Source organism: Podarcis melisellensis (assembly GCF_964234715.1).
Source record: "Podarcis melisellensis genome assembly, chromosome: 6".
Classification (NCBI taxonomy): Eukaryota; Metazoa; Chordata; class Lepidosauria; order Squamata; family Lacertidae; genus Podarcis; species Podarcis melisellensis.
This window is the reverse complement of record NC_138538.1, coordinates 41,447,172-41,474,373: the sequence shown is the minus strand read 5'-3', so window position 1 is coordinate 41,474,373 and position 27,202 is coordinate 41,447,172. Positions and strand designations below refer to the sequence as shown.

General features: G+C 45.5%; 1 protein-coding gene across 3 annotated transcripts in view; it reads right to left on the bottom strand.

Annotated features, from left to right (window-relative positions):
* Nucleotides 1-27,202, bottom strand: part of PIK3C2B (phosphatidylinositol-4-phosphate 3-kinase catalytic subunit type 2 beta) — an 87,160-nt gene that overhangs the window by 25,826 nt on the left and 34,132 nt on the right. For all 3 annotated transcript variants that reach the window (XM_081916271.1, XM_081916270.1, XM_081916272.1), the window contains 9 exons: nt 19,028-19,139; nt 18,093-18,172; nt 17,364-17,427; nt 13,689-13,835; nt 12,686-12,719; nt 10,912-11,107; nt 7,399-7,521; nt 2,134-2,301; nt 1,117-1,228 (listed from right to left, as the gene is read on the bottom strand). In XM_081916271.1, the coding sequence (XP_081772397.1) occupies nt 1,117-1,228; nt 2,134-2,301; nt 7,399-7,521; nt 10,912-11,107; nt 12,686-12,719; nt 13,689-13,835; nt 17,364-17,427; nt 18,093-18,172; nt 19,028-19,139 (1,036 nt within the window). The remainder of the gene's footprint in view (nt 1-1,116; nt 1,229-2,133; nt 2,302-7,398; nt 7,522-10,911; nt 11,108-12,685; nt 12,720-13,688; nt 13,836-17,363; nt 17,428-18,092; nt 18,173-19,027; nt 19,140-27,202) is intronic.

The following is a 27,202-nucleotide window of genomic DNA, read 5'->3' as shown; positions in this document are numbered from 1 at the left end:
CCTTTCAGTCACTTTTCCCTTTACAACAAAAAGTCCTGTAGCACCTTAAAGACTGGCATAATAATTTTGGGGTTAGAATTTAGTAGAAGACAATCTCATACATCCAAGCACTAGGCTTATTCGGAGAAAAGTTCTCCCTATCCCAATTTTTACCAGATCAACCAAGCCTTTTCAGAGAATTGTCTTATCACAGAATTGCCCAGTTTATAATTTACTTCAAATATTTGTACAATGAATGAATATGCAACAAATAAGTAGTTGTAGCAAGGAATCCAATGTCATTCACAGTAGCTGTTAGGAAAATGCCATTTATTCCACCACCAACCAGCCTTGGCTAGTGAGAAAGTGTCATTTATCCCCCTCGTAGCAACTAACGACTGTGACTTGAAGTGGCCATTACACCACAGCTAATAAGATGTACCTTCTTCCTTCATGTTTGTACCGTTTTATGATTTTTTTCAAAGGATTATATGTGCTTTTAAATATATAAGGCTGAGGTGCCATTGCTGTAGTGCTTCAGTACATGAACCCTCCCTTCAACAGAGAAGTAATAATAATAATAATAATAATAATAATTATACCCCGCCCATCTGGCTGGGTTTCCCCAGCCACTCTGGGTGGCTCCCAACAGAATATTAAAAACACAATAAAATATCAAACATTAAAAACTTATACCAGCAAGCCTACTGACTCCCCATAGCAATCTCCTGCAATGCCATCGCCTTAAAAACAGCTTTTCCAATGGTGGAGTACCTGTCTCCCCCTGTTCAGAAAACAGTGAGATTCCTGGCACTACTCCTACCCCTATGTACTGAGTCTATGCCCCTTCTCAATCTTTTATGTGCCACTCTCGATATTGTGCCACTCTCAGTGGATTGGGACTAATACTAATTGGGACTAATACTAGCCCCAATTATTTTTCCATTGCTTGGATAGGTGCATAAATCAATACAGCCCTATCCTGATACTAAGTTCAGCACATAGTGGAATAAGAGCTTAAGCTAAACCTTTCAGAGACCAGTGCTGGATCCCCACTCTCAAGAGGAAAACAATAAGAGCCACAAAGTACATTAGGGTTGTCTGTGTGTGGTGACACAGCCCAAGGAAGAGACTCACCTGCAGAATAACACTGTCAGGCTGGTTGAAGTTGGGAGCACTTGACCTGGCACTAGACGGGTCTTGAGTTGCTGGCCACAAACCCAGGAGCTTCCGTCCACAGGTCAGGACCCTGCACGGATGCACACGCAGAAGAAAACAGACATTAGCACCAGATTCAGGCTCTAGTAGTAGTTAAGAAGACCCAGTTAGCAAAAGCAGTGCCAACAAAAAAACAATTATCAAAGCAAATCACCCCACAGAATATTGGGGTTGTTTTCTGTTACCACACTCCATTCCTTAGCTATCTGGAAGAAGATGGTGGGACTGACGAACCCTGAATTGCTCCTCTTAGGACCTCTCTCTACAAATTAGGGAGGGTCAGCTCCTGAATTTCTCTTTCTCTAGCCACTATATGATCTTGCTCACATGATCACTCAAGACCCTTTCACTGGCCTGCTTTCCTGAGCAGTTGCCTTTTTCTTAAAAGGGGCTATTAGGAACAGAGTGACCTTAAGCACCAAGCATGTAATAGCCCACAACTCTATTCAATCCCCTGGGTCACTTATGGTCTGCAAATCTGATTCTATTCACTGAAGACTTAATCAAGACCAGGGTTTCCTCTCCCACTACACTACACATGTGGGACAAAACAGAAATTGACTAGGACGACTGACTAGGAAGCTACTGCTGCTGTTAGATGACGACTGTGATCAACTCATGCCTTGCTCAGTAATGGCAGACTGTGCCTGTTGCAGTTCAGGGACGTTTGCACCATTTTGGCCTCACCATGTGCCATTTCCCCCACTTGCACCAGCATATCTGGATATGTGTGCATATGTCCCTTGTCAGCTGAGGACAAGGCTTCATGCAACTGATGAAGCCGCCTCTAGTTGACAAAAGACTCTTCTTTTGCATTTGATCTAACAGGCTGACACAGCCTGCCCCTTTGGAATGCATCCCAAACAGATGTCCCGGAAAGCTACACTGCTTATTCTCTCCCGAGCTACTCTCCCACACAGAAGCAGGCACACGTACTGCCGGAAGTTGAAGAGCGGTGTGGTGACCCAGCCCAAAACCTCTGGGACACGGCGCTGCTTGTTGGTCTCGGAGGAACTCCCGGGAGGCGGGATTGGAATGGCATAGAGCGTGGCTGTCAGGAGAGTCTCTCGCGGGAGGCGATTCACTTGGACCGGGAAGCAGATTCTGGAAGAAGTAGAAGCCAATGAGCAAGAACGACAGCTTAACATCCATTTCCCTCGAAGAAGCAACTATCTAATAAAATAACTTACACTACAGCGTAGCCTTCAACAACTTGGTACCTTCCAGATGTATTGCACATGTACTTGCTGGGGCTACTGGGAGTTGCAGCCCCAAAACATCTGTAGGGCATCAGGCTGGAGAAGGCTGTGCTGCTGCATGGTTAGTACGCAAAGTCTTTGAGGAGGGGGTGGTGGAATTATGCCATTTGCTGTGAGGTAAGTGATGGTGGTTTCCATTTGACTGGTTCTGAGCAGACACTGAAAGACAGTGCCAAACATCAGCGGCTGAATCAGTGTATTCCTGGAATAAATCCAGCACTTGCTAAGATTCGGCCACATAAGACCTTGTTTCACCCTGTAAGAAGGTTGTGCACTTCAGCCAGTTTTGAGCCAGTGCTTCTTTCCTCCTTTCCCTCGCTTGCATTTGCATTCAAGGCCCAATTGCAAAAAATAAAAATAAAAATGCAAAGCATCCAGATGTATGGCAAACACAATAAATCACTGCTCAGAATTGGATCCATGTGTGTGTGCATGCAGACTCACACATACCGTACATAAATGAAAGATACAAAGAGAGCGCGACTTGTGTAAATCTGTCATTTTGTTATCTCTTTTCCAGAAGGAAACCTGTTTCTACTGCCTTAATCCTACAGCTATAGGGACACCGGGCCTAGTGTGCCGCCATCAACATTCGTTTTCTCTGTCTGGGTTTCAAAGATAAGCAACACCTCAAGGCTCTGAGGCAGTCAAGAGTGGGAATGTGGGAACAATGAAGCACAGTTTTAAGACACCAAACAACTGGATTTCAATGAACGTTATGTCCAACAAGCTGCATCTCAAGGGATATTGTTTGGGGAGGGTGCGGAAATATCCCAGGATTGCCTGGAGAAAGAAAATTACTATTAAGCCTGCTTTAAATCTGCAGTATAGCTCAGTCAGAAGAGACTCTTAATCTCAGGGTCGGGGCTTCGAGCCCCACGTTGGGCAAAAGATTCCTGCATTGCAGGGTGTTGGATTAGATGACCCTTAGGGTCCCTTCCAACTCTGCAATTCTATGATTCCATGTCCTATAGGAGGCTGAGTATCAGCATGTGGGGTCCTCATCTGGTTGGGCAAACCCCAGTGCCTCAGAAGGGCTCACTGGTGCCCTAAGCCCCCTTTTAACCATCAGGGCACCCAATGGCATAGGAGGGGACCCACCACTTTGCAGAAGACCTGCTCAAACTGCCCAGCTTGCCCTACAGGCTTCGGCTGTTAACAAATCCTCCTCCTGCTCTTTTCTCATCCATCTCTAACTTTTCTCCAGTTGTGTGGCTTAGCCTATATGTGTTGTATTTCTGCATTTCATTTCTCCCCACAAAAATGCAGCAAGGAAGGAAAGTAGGATACACGTCCAGGACATACACAGCACAACCACCACCCAAGCTCATATTATTATTATTCCTCTGGAGAAGCTTCAGACTGTAGCTGCAGCCAAAGGAGAAATAGGTCATGTTGAAAGACTATCACTGCTCTAACGCTCAGCGTCTGAACCCCTGCTATGCAGCAATGGAAATTAAAAAAAAAATGCACTGCATGACACATAAGCTTCTGGCTCAAGTCACTCCTGGCAGGAGAAAGAAGTAGGCTGGTCCTTCTCATCGGAACAAAGGGAAAAGGGGAAAGATAAGCAGAGCCGAAGACCTCCCTTCTTGAAGATCAGAGATACAGACGGAAAAATTACAAAGTGGTGATCAGGGATCTATGAGAAGCAGCAGTTCAGTGAAAGGACAGGAACTAAAAGGTAAAAAGGTAAAGGACCCCTGGACAGTTAAGTCCAGTCAAAGGTAACTATGGGGTGCGACACTCATCTCGCTTTCAGGTCGAGGGAGTCGGCATTTGTCCACAGACAGCTTTCCGGGTCATGTGGCCAGCATGACTAAACTGCTTCTGGCACAACAGGACACCGTGACGGAAGCCAGAGAGCACGGAAACACCATTTACCTTCCCGTCGGAGCGGTACCTATTTATCTACTTGTACTGGTGTGCTTTCGAGCTGCTAGGCTGGCAGGAGCTGGGACAGAGCAACGGGAGCTCACCTCATTGCGGGGATTTGAACTGCCAATCTTGCGATTGGCAAGCCCAAGTGGCTCAGTGGTTTAGCCCACAGTGCCACCCGCATCCCACTGGATAAGAACTACACACCATGACACTACAAACATGTTCAGTGTTAGGGTGCAGACGTTCCTCCCTAGACATTGCATATAATCAAAGTTGAAAGGGCTCCCTCTCAGGTGATCCACTTCAACCCACTGTTGATGCTGGAAATCAGCTCCTACACATCTTGGATAAGTGGCCACCAAGCCTCTGCTTAAGAGACTCTAATGAAGGAGATGCCACATCTTAAATATACTGATACATATATCTATGACCAAGGATAGATACCTGAGTTGGCAGGTATATGTTATAGATTCCTAAAATTCATAACTTCAGGCCACTGTCTGGATACAGAGATTAAAAGCTGCTTCCCAAGAGTCCTTGAAACAAATGTACTTACCTTCCTTCACACTCCTGCACCCTGATATTCTAGTTCAGCCTTCCCCAACCTGATGCCCTCCAGATGTTTTGGAACATAAGTGCCACCAGACTCACCTCGAAGAGAGACACCAAGTTGAAGGAGGTTGTTCTAGCTCATCATAAAGGGCAGGACCTTTACAGTGAAGGCTCCCTTATTAGTCCTCACAAATCACTATTTTAGCTTTACAGGCAGTAACTTGATTAGGATTACGCGGTGAAGTCCATGGCTGAACAGGGAGTTGAAGCAAAGTGACCCAGCTTAAAAAATCCAACATCTGGCTAATGAACCACACAGGCTTGCCACTCTTGGAAATGAGTGATATTGGGGCTCAAGCATATTTGGAAGTCATACATTAATCACCCACAACTACCACTACTCTTAATAAAACACCCAAGGTTTTTTCAGTGCTGTATAAAGATTAGGAAAACACCTTCTTTCCAAAAGGCTTCCCCTCAAATAATTGACATGCTCATTACTAAATGCTGAGGAAATGACACACTGCATGTGTTCAGAAATGCTTTATTAAACATTTCATATGCTCCAGGGTTGTGCTGTGGGGGTTTCTGTTTTTTAAAAAGCAGGCTTTGGAGATACAGTGAGGCCGGCTTTGGAGGAAGCTGTGAGAGGACGTCTCCGGTTGCAAGAGGGAGTGCAACCGCCCTGCATCACCCATTTCCATCTGGAGCTTTCCTGGGAGGAGCTGGGGGAGGCACATGAGCACTAACCTTGTCCAAGGGGGTTTCCCCTTTCTATTCAGCCATCTTAACAGGAAGGACCACCAGCCAGTCCCCTGAGTCGATCCTGTAGTGTTAGCAAAGCTGGGGAGTGTGCCAGATCAGCGCGGCCTGATACCCGCCCAGAGGCAGTCCAAGGGTGCTGCACATGCCTGAAAGCCCTTTGTGCAGCTAAGGGCCAGCAGGAAAACTGCTACATGGCAGGCTCCTCATTTGGGCTGTTCCCATCCTGGGGCTCATCCACTGAATAAAGCACTCACACTGAGCAGAGCTGAGGCAACGCTCTCCATGTAGCTTCACTGTGCGTCCTTCTGCAGGACAGGCAGCTTCTAAAATTATCTATTTCCCACCTCCACCCCCATCTCCTCTTGCTGGCCTAGAAAAAACGTCAAATGTTACTGGACCTCAGTGGAGAGCGGGGGATGGCCAGCAGCCTTCCTGCTGCCCAGGCTATTTTAGGATCAAGTTCCCTTCCCCTTCAGCAACTGCACAGTGTATAGCAACGAGGTCTTGGGAGATGACACCCGCTCCTACTCCTCTGCAATCCTACACCCATCGGAAGTTATTTTGCCATGTTCTCAGATTCAGACTTCTGCCTGTGGGAGGGAATTGCCCAGGCATGCGGGGCCGATTCTGTGGAGTCACAAAAGCAGCGAGGGACCGAGTCACGCTTTACACAGCAGACGAGCTGGCTGCTTGCCCACTATCTGTCTCCCCAGGAAGCCCCCGTGAAGATCGAGACCCAGTGGACATGCGCCAAAAGCCACAGGCAGTCCTAGTTCCCTGGCATGTGCCTGTCGCTTGTCCCTTTGTTGCCTTACGGACCTGCATCTCTCCTCTGCAGACATTACGGCGCTTGCCAGGAGATGCACCTTGGAAAACCAGCACTGTAAGATGGGAAGGCCAAACTACACATACACCACCACACAGAGTGGTAGCCCTGCTTTACTGCTGATAGCTGCTGCATGCTTTTTAGGGATCACTGTTTTACATTACTAATTTATAATACACGTGTTGCTTTACAGCAGGGATGGGGGACCTGTGGGCCATACCTCACTCCATTCAAACACACACACATATTATGTCTTCCTCATAGGGCTTGAGGGACTTGGGTGGTGCTGTGGGTTAAACCACAGAGCCTAGGACTTGCTGATCAGAAGGTTGGTGGTTCGAATCCCCACAATGGGGTGAGCTCCCGTTGCTCGGTCCCTGCTCCTGCCAGCCTAGCAGTTTGAAAGCACGTCAAAGTGCAAGTAGATAAATACCTTCTGGCGGGAAGGTAAACGATGTTTCCGTGTGTTGCTCTGGTTCGCCAGAAGCGGCTTAGTCATGCTGGCCACATGACCTGGAAGCTGTACGCCAGCTCCTTCGGCCAATAAAGCGAGATGAGCGCCACAACCCCAGAGTCAGTCACGACTGGACCTAATGGTCAGGGGTCCCTTTACCTTTACCATAGGGCTTGAAGCCTTGTGGGGTAGGGTAGGCTGATGTAGAGCAGAGAAATTAAAAGTAGCAATAGATTAAGAACCCCCTTCACCCTACATGGCTTCTTCACTCTGTAGATTGAAACTGGGACTTTTTGCCTGCAAAGCTATGTAGCTAGAAACAGAGGAGAATTATTTCTCATCCACCTCCCTTATCAATTTGCATTAAAAGTACATGAGATCGCCCTTCCCCAGCCGCTTTCCCACCCTTTCCTTTATACCCTTCTCAACACAGACAGGGAAGGGCAGGTGGGGAGGTGCCTTACTGCTGGTCCCAGATGATGAGATGGAAGAGGTACTTGTACACATGAGCTTTTCGGGTTTGCAAGGGGCTGCAGAGCTCTTTGCCACCATGGCTGAGTGAGCAGGAGAGATAGAAATCTTCATAGCTGTAAAAAAAAAAAAAGGCGGGGAGAGATGGGTAAATTTTTGTTATCTCGCAGAGCAGAAAGAAAAGGCCTTGATCTCCGAAAGACTGGAGGCAGGGGCTGGGAGGAAGCAGCCTGCTACAATTCTTAGCTGCAGTCGAATAGCAAACAGGAGGAACCCATGAAATAAATACTTTGACTTGATTTATTTCAAACTCAGCAGCTGAGTCACTGGTGAGAATCTGTTTTAATCTGAAGCTTGGAACAGCCCCACCTAGTCCTCCCTGGCTCCCCCACAGCCCTCACACAAAGGAGAATGAATGAATGGCAGGCAAACCCCAGATGGTTCAAGTCTGGTTGATAGGCACAAATCTTGTCCATTCGATTAGAGGCATCCTGACTCAGTAGATGACCCCCAACTACAAAACTTCTCGACTGCCCCTTGAGACTCATCAAGGCCAGAAGCCTTGCTAGGTCTTTTATTTCAGCTCAGTTTTGAGGGGCTGGGGAGATGGAGAGAGACTGGGACAGGGTTACAATCTGTGCTGCTTTGTTTGTTTCAGCAGTATTTTTACAGGACATTTTATGTTTGTGTTTCAGTCTACAGTTAACCACCTTTGAGGCTTGGGGTTGGAAAGAGCCTTGGAGGATATTCAAAAAATAAATACATTTTCCCACGAACCTCCTTGATGCAATCCTTGAATCCTCAATACCCTATTCAGTATTGCAACTGCAATACTGTTCTTTCCCCTGTTTACCTCCACTCCCCTTTCCTTCCTCTGCTGTTATTCTGGCGTTGCTTTCTAGATTGTATGCCACTTGGGGCAAGGACCTTTTATAACATCACATGTTATAAAACAATAGTCAACATGTACATTACCGAGTGTCATGCTTATTTCCCACATGCCAGAAATATTCTTGTTCTTGCTGCATTGCACAGATATAAAATATGCCCAGCAGACAGGCACAAGGCAAAAATGCTGGTATTTTAACCCACTGTTCAAAATACTGCCAGCTTCACTTACATAGCTTACTAAGATGCTTGAGTGAAATGGTTGAATTATTTTTTGTGTTTTCCACCTTCAAAAAGAACAGTCATTAAAATGTTAAAATACTAAAATAAAACAATGGCTAATTAATAACTTCCTCTTCTAACTATGTTTTTGCCACAGCAGAAATCATTAGATTTCTATACACCTATACATTTACAAGCTTAGAGTCAATGCCCTGCGTCCACAGACTGATTCTTGGCGCCCCTTCCCCGTGACAACAAGCAACAAGCATAGGGCTATGAAAAGAGGGTTGTGCCAACCATGCTCTTCTTAAAACTCTGGTCATAAGAAAAGCTTGCTGGACCAGGCCAGAGGCCTACCTCGCTTAGCATCCTGTTCTCACAGTGGTCAACCAGAAGCCCAAGGGAAGTCTGCAAACAGGACCCAATTGCAGCAGCACTCTCTCCACCTACAATTTCCAGCATCTGGTATTCAGAGCCCCACAGCCTCTGACAGCAGAGGTAGAAAACAGCTACTGTGGTTAGTAGCCATCAACAGCCTATCCTCCAAGGTCGCAGACAGGGCTGCAATTTCAAATCAGACGGTTTCTTAACCCTGACTTAACTCCCACAAACCAGACCCAAATTTGAGCAGAAACCCTTCTGGCTACTCAATGGCAGACCTCAATCCATTTCCAGCTGTTGACTGAGGGAGAGGGGGCTAGAAGGTGGCAGTTGTCACACACACACACACACACACACACACACACACACCCCAACAAGCCAAGCCTAGAGTCTTTTCCTCAGGCTGTGCTCTTTTCAGAGACACTCTCCCAACTTCCTTCCCAGCCAGCTGGATTGACATACGCCACGGAGAATGCCATCACATGGCGCTCTTGTCAGAAGGACCGGCCATGTGACAGGTGCCAAGCGATGATGCAGGGAGGGCTGCGGGGCAACGAAGGTCAAGACAGGCCTGGATTTCCCAGGCTACTGCCTTTGTTCAGAGTCACTCATTGGAATACATTAAGGATGGTACAAAGGCAAGAGGTCCCTGGAGGGGCGGCGGCTAATGTTGCCATCACTTCCCCAACCCAAACCCTCCCCCTCACCCCACTTGCATGTGTCTGCTGCTGGGGATGTGGATTACCAAGGGGCAGCTCCCAGGCACTGCCTCCATGCCTTTAGAGAAACACAAACACACAAGCAAAAGGCTGCTGACAAAGGAATGTCCCCTCCCTGCCCAGACTTCCTATTGTCCCTATATCCATTAAGCGATTCCCTTCCACTCAGTCATTGGCTGAAGGGGCAAGAGCCCAGGCTGAGAAGCAGCCATCTGTCACTGTCTGTAGGACCGAGCCAGGGAGGCGGGGTGCCGAGACCAAAGGATTCTCCCAGAGCATTCCAGGGAGCCTCCAAAAACAGCCCTGAACAAGAGTCAGATCAGCCAACTCCCTTATAGGCAAGCTTTCCTCTAGTCTTCTGACCTCAGCTAGTCAGCCTCATTCTTCCGAGGGGAAATGCGTTGAGTACAAAATGTTGTGTTTGCTTAAATCCCCCTACCAGCCTGATTTCTAAGGACTTGTCAGAATTGGGGGAGCAAGGGGCCGGGAATATGCGACACTGAATCCATGAAGCTGCTTTTACGGCAACTTGGATTTAAATGGCAAATTGGCTTCATTTAGCCAGTAAAGGTTGAAACAATTTCTCCCCACTGATGGTGACCTCGGGCAGCCAAACGGAATCTGGAATATAACCAGGAAGTCACGAAATGGTTAAGATAAACAGCATGGTTGTGTTCACACGTAATGCTGAGCCCAAACCATGACTTAGGATGAATGTGTGAGCTCCCATGGAGGACGGGACAGTTGCTTTGCTCTTTGCTTGTCTTTTTAGCTCAGCAGCTAAGCCAAGGTTTGGTTTAGTGTGTTGTCATAGTTAAAGCTCTCTCCCCCTTAACCACGTGCTGTAAAGCTTAATCAGAATCTCAGGTTCCAATGACACACTAAGCCAAACCTTGGTTTAGCTGCCACGCCTACTGAGTGAAAAGGACTATGGAAGAGCAAAACAGCCGAAATTTCCTCCCTAGGAGCCAACAGATTGCACTGTCCCATCATAGCTTGGCTTACTGTGAACCTGCCAGGTCGATATGTGTTTCTGACCAGGGTGACACAACTAGTTCAGAGGTGCTCCATTGGATAATAACCACCTGTGTGCTGTGGAAGCAGAAACTTCAGGGATATCTGTGTATAAATCAGGAAAATGGAGTTGCACCTTTGCACAGCTCTACAGTCCTGATCCAAATACGTACAATGCCCCCACTATGGCTGCTATATATGTACACACACGTGATCCCAAGATCTAACTCAAAGTGTCAGATGGTCCTTCCCTGGTGCCAGAGAAAAGACGCCGCTGCTTACCTTGCTGCCCAGGTTATGGGTATGCGGTGAGTGGCATAGACGGTGAAGGAGAGGGGGCAGGAGAGAAGCCGGGCCTCTTGGGAGAGGCAATGTTTTCGGTTCCCATGAATCGCGGTCTGGAAGTCGGCATTGAATGTGTTGCAGTAGAGCCCCACCAGATCCAAGATGGAGGCCGTCAAAGCTTCCACAACTTTCTCTGGGGGGGGGGGGAATTGACAGAAGCACTTTGAAACCTCACAAATATGCCCCCACAGAGCAAATATGAAGTGAGCAAGCAGCTATTAGTGTTCTGTTGGGAGCTGCCCAGAGTGGCTGAGGAAACCCAGCCAGATGGGTGGGGTATGTATGTATGTATGTATGTATAAATAAATAAATAAATAAATAAATAAATAAATAAATAAATAAAAATATAATATAATATAATAATTGCAAGGCATTGACGCCCTGCCTCCTGGTCATCATAAAATCCTGCTCAACCTACCCACAGGCTTCTACATGACTGCATGCATCCATCCATCCATCCATGACTCCCTTTGCAGCTACACTGGCAAGAGATTTGCTTTTTTTAAAAGGCTGCTTAATTACCATAATTTATACAGGTTACTGAAATTGGTTTTTCTAGCAGCAGAATTTGGATTAACTTGGCAAATAAATATTGGTGTATATGTGTTTGTGACATTTCATTTCATTTTTTATTTTTTTACTTTATGCCACCTTAATAATGCATTTAGACTGAAGTACAAATCTAAACAATAAACTATAAATTATACATACATGTATATAAACGATGATAAACAAACATTTATAAAGCTCAGGTGTACAACTGGCAGGGCTACAGGCACTGCAGATGAAGTCAGCATGCATCACTTTGTAGCTCCTATACAAATTACTTAATCTCACTTCTATCCTAAAGTGTATTCCTTTACTCCTGAATTTCCTTCGTCTCCATTAAGATAGGGATATACGAGAAGACAAGCACAGATAATAGAATTTCAGATTTGGAAAGATCTTGGGGGTCGTCTACAGATACAAGCCCCTTTCCTCTTCTCGGGACAAAACTCAAAAGCTACCATTTGCCACACAGGCCAAAACATACAGGTCTCTACACTAGTGGCCAAAACTGTGGAAACATTTTGGGAAAAGTGTATTTCCAAGGTTTGATGGCTTGTAACACCACTTTCTTTTGGAGTAATGCCATAAAATTATATACCAGTGGAAAGATAATTTAATGAAGAATGCAATGCAACAAAATTTGTTCAATTATCTGTATTCTATCAAAACTTATAGCCAAATGTATGGTTTTGCCTTGTGTTGCAAGCAGTAGCTTGTCAGTGGGTGGGTGAGGATCACTTTCCATTGGTAAAATGGCCTGGAAGGATGTCTCTCATGGTCTAAAGGGTTCTACACCTCCTTTCAACTTTTTTTTATATCATTGCAGAGGTTCCTGTTCAGGGATCTCCCACATTATGTTTACTTTGACCCCGAAGCACAATCCCTCAAGGTCTTTAGTGTAGTTGGGGCTTCAATATTTTTGAAAAAAGGTCTGAATTTTCATTATTACTAGGAAACCACCCTGCTCTGAAAAGTCTGGTTAATGGAATAGCAACTCTAGGGACTCAAGATGTCTAAGCTGAAGATTCAAAAGGCTAATGATGATGATAATTTGTTCAATAAATAACAGTATACAATAATTGGAAAAGTGCACTTGGGAGGCAGTGGACAGTAAAAAGCCTTCAGAATTCAATAGCAACTACAGGAGAAGAGAAATTATTACCTCTGTTTTCCCTCATGGCCAAAACCTTTGGATCCTGCTCAGGAAAGAGAAACCAGAAGAGAAATATTTTATGAAAATCAGACTGAAATGTAAGCAACTCTGAGCAAACACTTTATATAACATATGTCAATGTGTTTCCATTCCCAGCAATTCAAGCTATCCAACTGTGGGAATAGCAGCTACGTTTTCCCAGGTTTGGGGAAAATTCTAACCACTTTATTGCTTTATTGTAAAATGTGTGTTCCTTGCTTCTGTCCAGAAGCTAAAAAATGGACTTACGATCAAAAACATTTTAAAAGCCGCCAATAAAATAAAATTCCAGAAGATACACACAAAGCCCATTAAAACAAAGGGACATTCAAGAACCATTTTTTAAAAATAAATAAATGAAACTGATTGAAAATCCATCCACGTAATTAAAAAGCTTTCTGAAAAGGGAAAAGTCTCTGAATGTTCCCTAAACGCAAAGAACAAAGGACCTAGGGAGTTCCAAATAGCTGATCCACTGCAGAAAAAGCTCTACCTTTTGCTGCAACGGAAAGCACCAGCCAATGGCACTTAAGGCAGATCTAGCTCCCAAGAATGTACTGAAAGAGGGCATTTTAAAATATGCACTCCATATTGGACGCAGCAAGGTTATCAGCAACAAAACTGTCCAAGGTCAAATTAACACACAAGGCTAAATCAAGTGTGCTCAAAGTCAGTGCACAGTGTGAATGCAAAAACTTTACACTGGCTAGAATTCACACCTGAATTTTTGTCCACAGCTATCTTGCCTTAACAGTATTCACATATGGCAAAAAAGAGAATCTCAAATGTGCTTTTTAGTGTCAAGTGTGAAAACTAAGTTGTCACAAGGGCACTTTTTGTTCTTTCTTAGCTACGTCTTTTTAGAAAATGGAAGAGTCTGCTAAAATAATTCTACTCTCCTCTTTCTCTCATATTTAGCTTAGGCACTCAGATTAAATATTGCTGCTTCCTGACACCAGCTCCTGCTTCTTACCTTCTGGATTTTGGGCTGCATGCGAGATGGACAGGGTGGCAGTTGATTCAGGGCTGCTGTGATCTCCTGGGACTCCACAGCAGCCAGAGCATTGCAAATGGCCATGACAGACTGGATCACTCGTTCTGCCTTCACTTGGACGTCTCCCTGGATGAAGAATTGAAAGTCTCATGTCTCAAGGCAACAGCACATAGAGCAAAACACAATGTGTCACCTCAAAGAGTTGTGCGTATAGCCAGCTTCTAGGGCATGGGGTGGGAATCAGCAGCCCTCAAACTGTTGCTAGACTACAACTTCCATCACCCCTGACCACTGGCCATGCTTGCTGGATGTGATGGGTGTTGGAGCCCTACATCTGGAGGGCACAGGTACCCCGCCCCTGATCTAGGGTGAATGAGAGTAGTAACCCCACCATAAATTTACTTCATTTATCTACCTCTTCCTTAACTGCCTTATCACTAAATCTGGCTTCCCTGGACATAAACTGGGTGATTATTCTGCAGTAAAATCCCAGCACCTTGTGTGAGTTTGACCAAAGAGAACATAAAAAGGAGCCTACGAACTCCAGCAGATCTTAGAGAGCTGCTCAACAAAGCACAAAAGAGCTTGTTTCTACTCCTTTTACCCCAAACTCAACCAACGTCATAAAAGTGGAAGACAAATGGGTCTTTATCATCATCATTTCCCTATCGTGGCCACCAGCTCTGCGTCTTAATATTGGCTTTCAACATAATAGGTTTTGGAGAAATAAAGCAGCTACTTTGTTGTGTTCAAGCATGTCCTAATGCACTGGTGCAAGTAATAGGACCTTGGAATTCCATTCCAAAGTCCTGCTTTGATGGAACTACTGTCCTAATGTCAACACCAAGTTTCCTGGAACCCATGAAGCCATTTGATATTACCAGCTCCTTCCAACAATATACGGTAATTTCAGCCTGGGAACCTCGGAACAAATAGGTAGAAGTGCCACTAAGGGGCACTGTTGCTTGTTGCACATGAAGCTCTATAATCCATTGGATTGATAAGACTCTGCAGTATATGGTTTGCAGGGGCAAAAGAGTCAACAGTCAGCACTACAGAGGATGTAGAAGAATGGACCTACAGTTTTCCAGCTTCGTTGCACATAACTTTTTTTTTTCATTTGGAAGGATGCCATGCTGACAAATGCTCTAGCAAAAGTTTGTGGAATAGTGGGGTTAGGGCCAGAAAGAGGAGCCCGGCTGGATCAGCATCCTGTTGTCACAGTGACCAAACAAATACCAATGGGAAGCTCGCAAGCAGGATGTGAGACAGCAGCAACCCTTATTATGCCCAGCAATTGGTATTCAGCCTCTGACACTGTAGTTCAGGGGTCACCAACCTAAGGCCCATGGGCCGGAAGCAGCCCGCGGAGGTCATTTGACTGGCCCACGAGCTGCCCCCGAACTGAGCTGCCTGCTCATGCGCTACGCTAAACCAGCGCAGCGCAGTGCGAGGACTCGCTTCCGCGGCACCAGAAATCGCGTCTGCGCTGGCACCAGAAATCACGGGCAGGCAGGTGCACAGTCCGGCCCACAAAGGGATCTCCGCAGGACCGATCTGGCCCAGGCAAGATAAACCTTGCCGACCCCTGCTGCAGGTAGTACATACACAGAGATACATTTCCATACAAATGTGCAGAAAGGGAGAAATAATGTAGGACCATGCAGGGGGAGCAAAATCTCCAGAGCGTAGTAATCTAGCTACTGGAACCTAGAAAGCGTTTCCTTTTCCCTGCTCAAAAACCACAGGATCAAGTAACTTGTTCATTTCTCAGATGTGTTATTTTCAGGATCCATCACACACCTCAAGATTACATACTAGTGAACTACATTTCATTCAGCTGAGATTTCCTAAATAGCTTTGTTATGACTCACCTCTTGAAAGGAGGAGAATGGTTTCTTTCTCACACTCACTCTCTCTCACACATACTTTCTGCCCCCAGTCATGGCGATCTGACTGCAAGAGGGTGCTTTCACAGATAGGGACCAAACTAGTTCTTGTTCCAGTCAGTTTGCTAAAAAGCCCTTCACCTTCATCACTAGCAAGGACCGGAAAATCACACAAGAGAGATGTCTAAAGGCAATTCTAGCTGCTCAGTTGAATATATTATCATTCCTGCACTCTCAGCTCAGTTCACAAAGCTAAACTAGGACTTGAATCCACTATCCCTGATAATTTTTTGGAATTATAAAGTGCTGGCAACCTCAGTGTTGGCAATTTAGAAGGTTGTCAAAGTCTCCTGCTTACCCCCTCTCCTTTCGCTAAATTCACTACTCCCAAGATCTAAAACACACCTTCTAACCTCTACATTAAGTGCTCGATAACGTAGAGGTTTCAAAATAGGGAAAGAAACCCCTATATGAATCCCTTTACCGTCATGATAAATTTAACCTTCACAACGTCTTGGGTTTCTTTTTTGTCTACCTTCACAAGTATGTTTTTGACTGTATTTATCGCAAGGGAAGGGAAACTGAAACAAACAGTAGATAGGAACTTGCTGTTAAAAGCTGCTGACAATTTCAAGATTAGAACCTGGGGATCACTTCACTACACCCTGTTTGTTTTCTGCACTGATAGCAAAGGCTGCTATGCAGATCCGCCTCTTGGCTGTAGTCCCAAGCACACTTGTGGCTGGCAGCCCTCACCTTACGTTGGGAAATTTGACTCTCATGAAGGATTCAAGACTGGAATGAGGAAGAGAAGCAAGCAAGCAGTGGACTGTCAGACGAGATGGGAGAAGCAAGGTTCAGGGCATTTATTTTATAAAGCAAACGTCACTCTAGCGAAAACAGTAAAAAAACAAACTAGCACCTTATCAGCTTGAAGCAGGAAATGAAACAATGTGAGCAACATACTGAAATGGGAAGGGCCTGGAGGAAACTGCAGCGTCGAAAAATACTTGCATTGTCATTTAACCCTAGCCTGTGTTTTCACAAATACTATCATACAATGGTCTGTTATATCTGGCATCTTCAAACGTACCTGTGATGTCCATACCAGGTGCTATATTGCAGTAGTGACCAGCAGGGCAGCAATGCTGATCTGGCTTCCCTACGCCATATGCCCCTGCCACTTACCAAGAGGGAGAGGGGTATGGTGGCAGGGAGCTTGGCAAAGTGTGGGCACAGTGCCAGAAACATCAGATTGGCTCCACTGCTGTGCCCACACCATGCCAAGCCTCCCTCTTGTTAACAGGCAGTGGCAGGAGCCTTTGGAAAGCCAGCTCCGCAACACAGCTGGGTCTATTCTGCCCCACCAGCCGCTACTGTTCATTGCCAAACAATATGGTGGGTTTTATACCAAAGTGGGTGCAGGGAAAGCAAGTGCAAAGCTACGTGCTTCTTATCTTGCTGCTGCCGAAGAAGACCAGGAACTGGAGATGTAGCTCAAAGAACATGGGGCAATGGTTCGAGCTAGGAGGAAAGTGATGGGAAGACTGGCGATCAGGGTGTCTCAGGGAAAGTGGTTGAGGGTTACTGGGTTCCCTATCATAAGCTTCCTTATGGATGGATTTCATAGCTTGAAGATGCCAAAGGTGTAATGGTTACATCTAATAATATTCACCAACACAGAGGCGTTTGCAGCACACCAAAGCCATATGCATAGTTCAATGTATGTTTAGCCACAACATTAACCCCAATGCTATCCTCTCACCTCCACGGCTAGGAATGCATCGACCTCGTTGTGGAAGGTATCGAAGAGGAGACTCAAGGCCTGCCTATTGGAAGAAACAACAAGAGACAGCTTGGCATAGAGAAAGGAAGCAAGTCACGGCTGGTACGTATGGAGGAAACGGATCTCTGTCAAGGAGAGTTCTTAAGCAACAGCCCAAAGCCATTGGTCCATCTAGTTCAGAAACTGGCAGTGTCTCCCGAGATTCTCAGACGGAAGACTTTCCCATTTCTACCTGGAGATGCTTGGCTTCAATCTGGGACCTTCTGCATGTAAGCCATGCTCTACCATTAAGCCAGGGCCCTCTCTCCCAAGAGGATGGAGGGAGTTCAATATGGAAGACCTAAATTAAGAACTCCAACATTGGGTCTATTTTTGCTTCACTTTGGTGGGTTTTTTGGGGGGGCACAGTGCTTTTTTCCTAGAAAAATAGGTGCCAGTACTCACCATGAAGTTGTTACAGTAAGTGCCACACTTTTTAACAACAAAAAGAGGTGCCGGTACTGTGTACCCTTGAGTACCCCTTAAAAAAAGCACTGGCTTTACATAGGCCACCCGAAGTATGCTGCTGCCGCCACTCCATAAAATCATAGAATTGCAGAGTTGGAAGGGACCACGAGGGTCATCTAGTCCAACCACCTGCAATGCAGGAATCTTTTGCCCAACGTGGGGCTTGAACCCGTGACCCGGAGATTCTCCTTTCATCTTTACCTGGTGATGGTCTGCTTGATTGGCCTTTCCTGGAGGTGAACATAGTGGTTGAGCGTGGAAGGACTCTGGTCATCGTTCACCTGCAAAAGTGAAGGTTAATTACTCACATGCATCTTGACTCCGTTTGCATGTAACGCTAAGGAAAACCATGGCTTAGTGTGAATGAGGAAACGTGCAGGTTCCTGGAGCAAAATCATGGTTACTGCGCTCCTCCGCTGGTCTTGCTGCAGTTAAGCCATGGGCTGGCTTAGCATTATTATTATTTATTTATTTATTACCCATCATCCACCCAGGATCTCAGGGGGGAAACAGTTCAAAACAACTTGCAATCACAAAAATAGCACAGGTCTTAAAAATATACAATTCAGGTGTCAAAAACCAGAATTAATAGGTACCTCTTCAGTATTTGCTGAAAGCTGAACAGTGAAGATGCCTGACGCACCTCTGTGGGGAGGGGTTTTTGCAACTTAGGGGCTGCCAAAGAGAATCCCCTCTCCCAGACCACCCCCCTTCCGGTTCCACCCACTTTTAAAACCCGAGTGTTACATGGAAGGAGAGGGCCTTTCAGAGATTTAACACTTCTGGGTACAGGGGGGTCCTTTTAAGGAGGAGGAGCAACACTGCCTCCTTCAAGGCAGATGGTGCTTCCCCCTTCTCCAGTGAGGCATCAATCATTCCTGGGACCCACCCACTCAACCCCCTAGAGCTAGCTCCAAGAATCCAAGATGGGCAAGGGTCAAGGAGGCAGGTGGTTGCCTGACCGCATCCTTAAGCTGCAATAATCCAAACAGATCCAGTATGGATGGAACAGACAGTGCTCTAGATGCCACCATTGGACCTGCAACCTTAGGCAAAATAGAGCACATATTCCATCTGTACTAGCAATGGCAGAGACATCACACAGTTCTGCTGCTCACTGGCAAGCAAATACTTACTGTCCTAGCCAAGTCAGTGCGCACAGCCTTCCTCTTCATCAGCTGCAGCCGGATATCAATGTCAAACTTCCTGCAGTGCTGGATGTATTCATGACTTCCCAGTGGATGTTTGCTGGAAGGATGCAAACACATCAATAAATTGTAACTAAACGGCTTTCCCCTCTGTGCTGTATGGAGGATAAACCAGGCAGGAAAGAGCAGATTACTTGGAGCTTCCAGCACCTAATATATCCTAACTCTGCAACTGCTTTGGCTTGAAGACACTGGGTGTGTCGAGTAATATTTATATACTTCAGTTTTGCTCTCTGAGAATCAGAGGTCTACAAATCCCATAAATAGGCTTCAATTAAATGTATATACTTTCCCCCACCCAGTGTAAAAAATTGCAACATTCAAGAATGTCCAAAAGAAAACTCGAAAGCTTCAGGAATGACAAAGAATGAAAGATTAAATATAATATGTACATCAGGTGAATTCTAAAAAATGTTTAACCCTGAACTGCAACAATGATAAAAATGTATTGAAGTGGAGAATCTTTGGGAGGAAGATTAGCCAAATCACCTCTTGAACACCTGGCTATTTCTAACTGTCCTGCAACCTCCTTGTAACTCATGACCTCTCAGTATGGTCTACTTAAGACCCACATGCATCTTTGCAAACCCAAATCTGTAACATAAAGCCCTGGAGCCTGCCTGCGATTCTAATGAAACGTGCCCACAGAAGCAGCAAAGCCACGCTGGAAGGCCAGTGACAGAAAGGAAGCTGGTCCTTTCACCTGCCAGAGGAAAGGGTCAATTCTTATCTATGTCAAGCCTGCATCCTGGCCTAGACTAGGCATAGCTGCCATCACACAAGAAAGCCAGTTTGCAGAGACAGGAGAGAGGGAAGGGGGGGGGGAGTGTGTGTTTTTAAAGGGAAGAAAGAAAAGTAGAGTAATAATAATGAAGCAGCTCAGACCTCAACAGCTGGAAAAAGGAGATAGCCAAAAAAAAGAGAGTAGGGTCACAAAAGGAAGATTTTGCATTCATTTTCAGGAAGTGCCACAAGGCATTCTTATTCAGGTTGGCTTGTAACACCTGCCCCTAAGCAGATAGGGAATTCCTGAAAACATTTAATTTGGATCGGGCCTGGAGGGCCTCCTGCTGCTGCTCTCAGTGGCTTGCTCTGCTGCCCCTCCTGTCCTGCCACACATCCCCACCCCCAGCTGTTCTATCATTTTAGCAAAAGGGGAAAGAAAGTGTAATTGCAGTTTGTGGGCAAATGTGGGATGTGGTTCTCATATATTCCCTGATCAACTCAGGGAGTGAGAAGGAAGTGACAAGAGCTAACAGAAGGGCAAGAGGCCTTGGGAGGGACCACAGCTTGGTGTTACATCACAGGATTTGCCTGCAGATAGTCCCAAGTCCAGTCCCTGGCATCTGCAGTTAGAAAAGAATCAGGTAGCAGGTGATGGGGCAAGACCCCTGAAGAGCTGCTGCCAGTAAGATACTGGCTAGATGGACTGCCTGGCCTGCTTCAGACTCTGGGGAAAGGGCCACAGCTCAGTGGTAGAGCATCCGCCTTGCGTGCAGAAGCTCTCAAGTTTAATTCCAGGTAGGGCTGGGAATGGTCCTTGTCCGAAATGCTGGAGAGCCGCTGGTGGTCAGTGTAAAAGATCTAGAGCTAGGTGGACCAATGGTCTGCCTATGTTCCTACGTGCTTGAAAATATGTGTATATCTTCAATTAAAAGGAGCATCTATCACTGTTTGTGCTTGTGCAATTTAAAGTGTTTGTCCCACAGGAGAAGCCTCTCTGCCTGGCTGGCAGATTAAATTTCTGCCGCTTCTATTCTCAAGAAGGATCTGTATATTTTATGAAAAGAAGGATCTGTATATTTTATGGAAGATTTATTTCCGTGTGTCTCCTGTAGGCAGACTCTCCCCACCCACTCCATTCAACGTCCCTGCCTGGTATCTGGTCTCAAGTCTGGGCATGTCGGGCAAGGAGTAACCACAGGTAAGTTTGCCTGACCTCTCGAGTTTGAGCTACATGAAGTTCCAGAACTTCTTTAAGTATTTGGCATGCACCAGGAATGGTTGTTTTATATATATGAGAGCCAGTATCAAATGCATACAGTGAGATGTAAAAATAAAAATAAAAATGTTAGCTTTTGTCTACAGAAGGGCACTTGTGTCAAAAGCCAAGGGAAACAGGAGACTGTTGTTTGCGAAAACCCCTCACCTTCAATCGTGCAGATTAGAGCTTAGTTAAAGGCAGAGGCGGATACAGACATTCTGAGATAGATGTTCAGTGGTACCTCTAGATGCGAACTGGATCCGTTTCGGAGCCCCGTTTGCATCTAGAAGCAAACGTAACCAGCGATGGCACGCCTGCGCACGCACGCATTGCTTTTCGCCGCTTCTGCGCATGTATGTGACGTCATTTTGAGCGTCTGCGCATGCACAAGTGGTGAAACCCGGAAGTAACACGCTCCGTTACTTCTGGGTTGCCACGGAGCGCAACTCGAACACGCCCATCCCAAAGCACATTCAACCCAAGGTATGACTGTACAAACTTCTGCAACTTTTTGTTTGTTTGTTTGTTTGTTTGTTTGTTTCCAGGAGGCATCAGCTATGCAGAATGCTGCCTGCTAGTCTATGTGGGATTTAGGCAACCTCCTGTCTCCTTGCCGGACTGTGCTGAGTGCTGATTCACAAGCCACTGCAAGACTCAAGAAGCTACTCTTCCCACTCACCCTGATCCATGCTTTGAGTTCCTTTATTTTTAAGATTGCCTTCTATGCGGGGACAGGGAGGGAATTTATATATATTTAAACAGATAAACATACCAGGATTTTGGGGGGGAAAGGGGTAAACGAACAAACTCAACACAAAGCCTAAGAGCTCATCCTCACAACAAACAGAAATCAACAGTCTCTTCTTGAAGGAGACACGTGTATCTCAACCCCAAATCCCATTGAATTCTATTGGATTTGGACAGCATTCTAGGATTTAAATGACCATTAAATCAATTTGTGGGAGCAGACACATCCTCCATTTCCACATCTATCCTGCCTTTTAGCTGACATGTACAAAATGTTTAAATAAAAGCTGTCACTAGTTTTCTAACATGCTATCCGGTGCTTCAAAATCTCTCCTTTAGAACTGAAACGCAGTGCTCAAAAGGTTTTATCGCTCAAACAAATTAAAATGTTCATGGGAAAATTATTACAGAGACTGGGATTTGTTCATGTGATATCGCCTGGACAAAAACCTAACAAATTCCCCCCCATTCTAGTGCTGTACTATTTTTTTGAACTTCATAAAATCATTATGGAATTCCAAATAAGAACATTTAAAAATACAAAAGATAACCAGAATTCTTTCGCTTTTATTTCTTAGACTGCCTTCAGCAAATCCAAAAAATGGTACATGCCCCAAGCGCATGTGGTTTGAGAATAAAAGCAATTTGCTAGCTAACTGCCAAGTCAGCAAAAGAAGCAACAAAATTGTTGCAGTGCATCAAGCTGAAACTGCAGCAAAGTTGTCCTAGGGGAAGCTGTCTGGAAGGAGGGGCCGCCAGTTTATAACATTACTGCAGGAAACAAAGCCTTCCTCTTTTTGCCATATATTCCCAATGTAACAATTGGACTGGTTACTAAAACCATTTCAACTGTGCACTGGTAACAGCACTTTGTCTATTTCAGAGATTGTCACATGCAAGAATAAAATAATTTGGCCGTTTGCACCAAGATGGACAGAATGTGGAAAGCCTGTGCAATGTCCCTTTCTGCTTTATAGATTGCCTTTTAGTTGCTAACAGCTTGCCTAGCACTGTCAAACAGGATCTCACGGCCAGCTTTTTCATGTTTCAAAGTACAGTTATCAATTGTTCTTGATTTCATTGCTTTGTATATTTTTAATTTTGTTTTGTTTATACCACCCTTCATCTGAAGATCTCCGGGCAGCTTGCAAGATAAAAATGCAGGATAGAAGCACAAAATAAATAGTTTTAAAAAAACAAGAATACCCTCCCCCCAAACACGTTTAAAAGGCCGTAGAATATTAAGCAGCCAAAGGCCTGGTTGAAGAGGAATGTTGTTGAGGTTTTCGTTTTACAATCAAGCAGTGCATAAATTTGATGAAATAAATTAAATAAATGAACTCCAGGTGTGAAGGACCTTGGCCTGTGACCCCCTAATGTCCCTTCATGCTGGCGTGAGTCCCCAACCACCACATAGCAGGAGCTTTTCCTTCCCTTGCTATTTATTTTGGCTCCAACACAGTGAAAGAAAGGCAGGCTCACCATTGCTAGAGGAGGACGGTAGCTGCACTCTTCCAGAAAGCGCCAAATGGCTCCCATTTTTAATTGCTCAAATAACACTGTTGTGAGGTAGTGTCACAGCAGGGCTTTTCTGGACAATTTCACTGGTGGCCAACCAGCGTCCCTCACTAGAGGAGGGCTGGAAAAGGGGGTGCAGGGCAGCTGTCCAAAGATGACGCCCTCACTTCATCCTCCTCCAGTTTCTATCTGGTGGTGTGAAAAGAACTGAAGGTAGGCCTGCCAAAAAAACCCAAAACACCTCTCTGTCTTCAAGAAGCGAAGAATCCTGCTACCCAAACAATGAAGGGGTTTGGGGAGGCTTGTTTGGGGAAGACGGGAAGCTCGATTGCAAAAAAGTGGAGATTTCTAAATATCTTTTGAAGGCGCTGCTGCAGCAGAGCAGGGCATTTGCACACTAGCTCATTAGAGAGATTTCCATCCGGATGGAAGGTCAAGCAAGGAGCATTTCTGCTGTCTGCATCCGGCACTTTGTGTCCTGCCAAGAAGGCAGGCGTACAACACAGGCGGAGAGAAGGGTCAGCTCATTTCATTTCAATCTACGTGCGGAAAAGGGGGCGCACGCAGCCTGCGTGCCAATTTGCACAGGGAATGCCTGCATTTTTGAGCTCGGGCAGAGATTTTGCAGGCCCGTAAAAGCCACCAGTTTTATTCATATCACGATTATTGTGCTAAGCTTCCCAAACGGATACAATAAAATAGTGCCCCCATGTTACGAAGCGTAAGTTTTAAATCTCAGAGGGCGCGGCATTCCTTCTTCATTGACAGAAGCCATGAGGCAGCGCACATGGAATACAGTGGTACCTCGGGTTACATATGCTTCAGGTTACAGACTCTGCTAACCCAGAAATAGTACCTCAGGTTAAGAACTTTGCTTCAGGATGAGAACAGAAATCATGCTCCGGCGGCGCGGGAGGCCCCATTAGCTAAAGTGGTGCTTCAGGTTAAGAACAGTTTCAGGTTAAGTACAGAGCTCCGGAATGAATTAAGTACTTAACCCGAAGTACCACTGTATAGTTCTACAAGGCTGTCTTTCTAGGAGAGCAAGGGGACTGAACAGGGCCTGCTACACACCAACAAAACTCACCCTGTTCTCAAGTGCTACAGGCAGCATGGCCCTTGTACCATGGCCCTGAGGGGAATTTCAGCCCTCCAGGTCTTAAAAGCGGCCTGAACTCCCACATGTTGAAGAAAGCTGCCTTAAGGACCTTAAGAGAGTTTGTTTGCCTTCTGCACACGGTCTTTGAGCCCTAACAGAAGGGTTTCCCACAGGGATCGGGAGCCAGAATTTGTTGCTTCTACTGCCGTGGCTACATCTCACTATTACTTGTTTACAAGCTGGGAAGCTACAGACACCTGGGACTACGAAAACGGCCTCCAGGCAGGGTGCAACCCATGAGAACAAATCAGGGACCCAGATGTGCAGGAGAGTACACAAATATGAGTAAGGTCACTATGGGAGGGAGGGGTGGCCAGGAAGCATTATGTGCAGGACCCAATAGCCATTTTAATTAGTGGCTGGATTCAAACAGAGTTGTCTACAATCCCAGTCCAGCTCATTAATCACCAAACCATTATTTGAACAGCAAGGAGATGGCCACCCCTCTGCAGCCTGTGCAACCACCAGATGCCTTGCTAGCTTGCACTTATGATATAGACTGTAATTCATGAACAGGCCTTTTGCTTTCCATAAATACGGTGCCAGATGCCTCTGCAAGGAAAAAAAGCAACTTAAAAGGGGGAAAAACTCTCGGCGCCTGTGGGTTCTAGGTTGGCAGTGTAGCTTCTTCTCATCTGATACAAATTTCTTGTTTCTGCTTTTAGTTAAGGCATGTTACATAAAAAGAAAAGAGATTTCTCTGCTGGTGGCAATGTGGCCGTTTAAAAATAAGAAAGCATTGCAAGGACTAAGAAGAAATATTTCAATAGCTCCTACTGGTTCTATGGGCTTCAGCCTGGGACATTGTTTCCCAACTCCCCCCTGTAGTGGTTGGCTGAGTTCTTCCGACAGACAGCCATCCCTGGACTCCATTGCAGTCACAAGAGATTTGCTACGCAGACAGTGCATGCTCGAAAGTGCTAAGAGATCTTGTGGTGCCAAAAGTGATATACTTAGATCTCTGAGCCGTTTAGACACACACTCACTCTCTCTTACTGTCATTCATCAATGCAGAGAAAGTTAAACCATGGATTAGGTCACTTTGCTCACTGCCAGGGCTCCACAAGAGCACAAAATAGCCTCAAGACTTACAAAAACTTTCATAGTGTTCCATACATAAATAATGAAATCTGGGATATTTGTTCCCTTGATCTGGCTTTCAGTGCTTGAGCTCTCCCTTGCACACACACCCTTCTCTCTCTCTCTCTCTCTCTCTCTCTCTCTCTCTCTCTCTCTCTCTCTCTCTCTCTCACACACACACACAGAGAGAGAGAGAGAGAGAGAGAGAGAGAGAGAGAGAGAGAGAGAGAGAGAGAATGGTTGTCCGCAGAGGGCTCTGTGGTTTTTAAGTCTGTTCACTAACAAGCTAGTCCCAGTAATAATCAGTTTGCACTTGCCAACTTGCATTCCCAGTCGCTGTAACTGGACCACAAGCTCTTAAGATCAAAACGACAAAGCCACTCTCAATGCCTCCATACATAAATGAGTAATTTGTTTGGTGGAAGTGCAGCACACTATGGTCAAGGAGGGCAGGTCGGGTGGTCTAAACCATCTGCCCAGAGCTTAGAGTGCTAGCTCCCGGGTGGAGGACAGCCAACCCATAGGCAAAGTTTATTGATTTTCTGCTGAAAGCAGATGGTATCTTCATTATTCCCCCAGAGGAGATTTCATCTAACCACACCACTCAGTACCAAAGAGAAGCAAAAAAGAGCCCCAAAGATGGGACTCTTTTTCAAAGGCAGCAAATGTGGGAAGGAGATATGTGCTCCACTGTGCAGCTTGCTCAAAGCAGAACCACGTATGGAAGGGATACAACAGCTCTCAGTCTACAGTTCCACATCACAAAGTACACCAATTGTCCACTGTCTTGCGGAAGCAGTTGGAGACAGAAGTATAGCAGTAAACCATCTTTGCCTTTTAAATGCCCAGTTTCCAGCTATGTCTGCTTGATGATGACATCAAGGAATGCATTAGTCTCCAGCACATTCTATCTGCTTCATTTATGACCATTCCGTAAGGTTTCTGTTGTGTTGGGGTTCAGGGTGAAAGCAATGCACATCCTCCATTTGGCAGCTAGAACTGGAAGAGAACTACAGGAGCCCAGTCAGTCTAAAAAGCACTAAGTCAGTCCATCACCGTACACAGCTTCATAGAACAAGCTGAAGACAAATACCTTAAAGAAATGCAACTTATTTGACTCATCTATCAACTTACTAAGCATGACAGTCATCTTAAAGAGGGATACTTAGCACCTTCCTAATTCATGAAGTGACTCTTCCATGGATCATGAATCTCAACACAGTCATTGAGGTTTAGCAATATCTTTCCACAGCCCAAGGCTTCCGCTGGGGTGTCTTGGCAGGAATCGCTCAATGATTTAAAAAATAAGGAAGTAAAATACATCACATAGTCCTAACTATGTTCCTAACAGGTGCTAAAATAATTCAGACTTCACATCACCCTGCTTTGGGGAGAAGCGGATGTTATATGCCAAGCGATGATTAAACTAGTGGAAACTGTGTACGCAGCAAATGGGTGAAGTCACAGAAGTATCCCAAATGGAGGCTGTGAAATTGTGACTGATGCCATCCTGACAAACATGGCAGTAACTAAGCCAGATTTCTATTTCTCTGCTTATTTATTTAAAGAGATTTCTATCCCCAAGTGGCCCTTCAGTCTTCAGTGATGGGAAAAG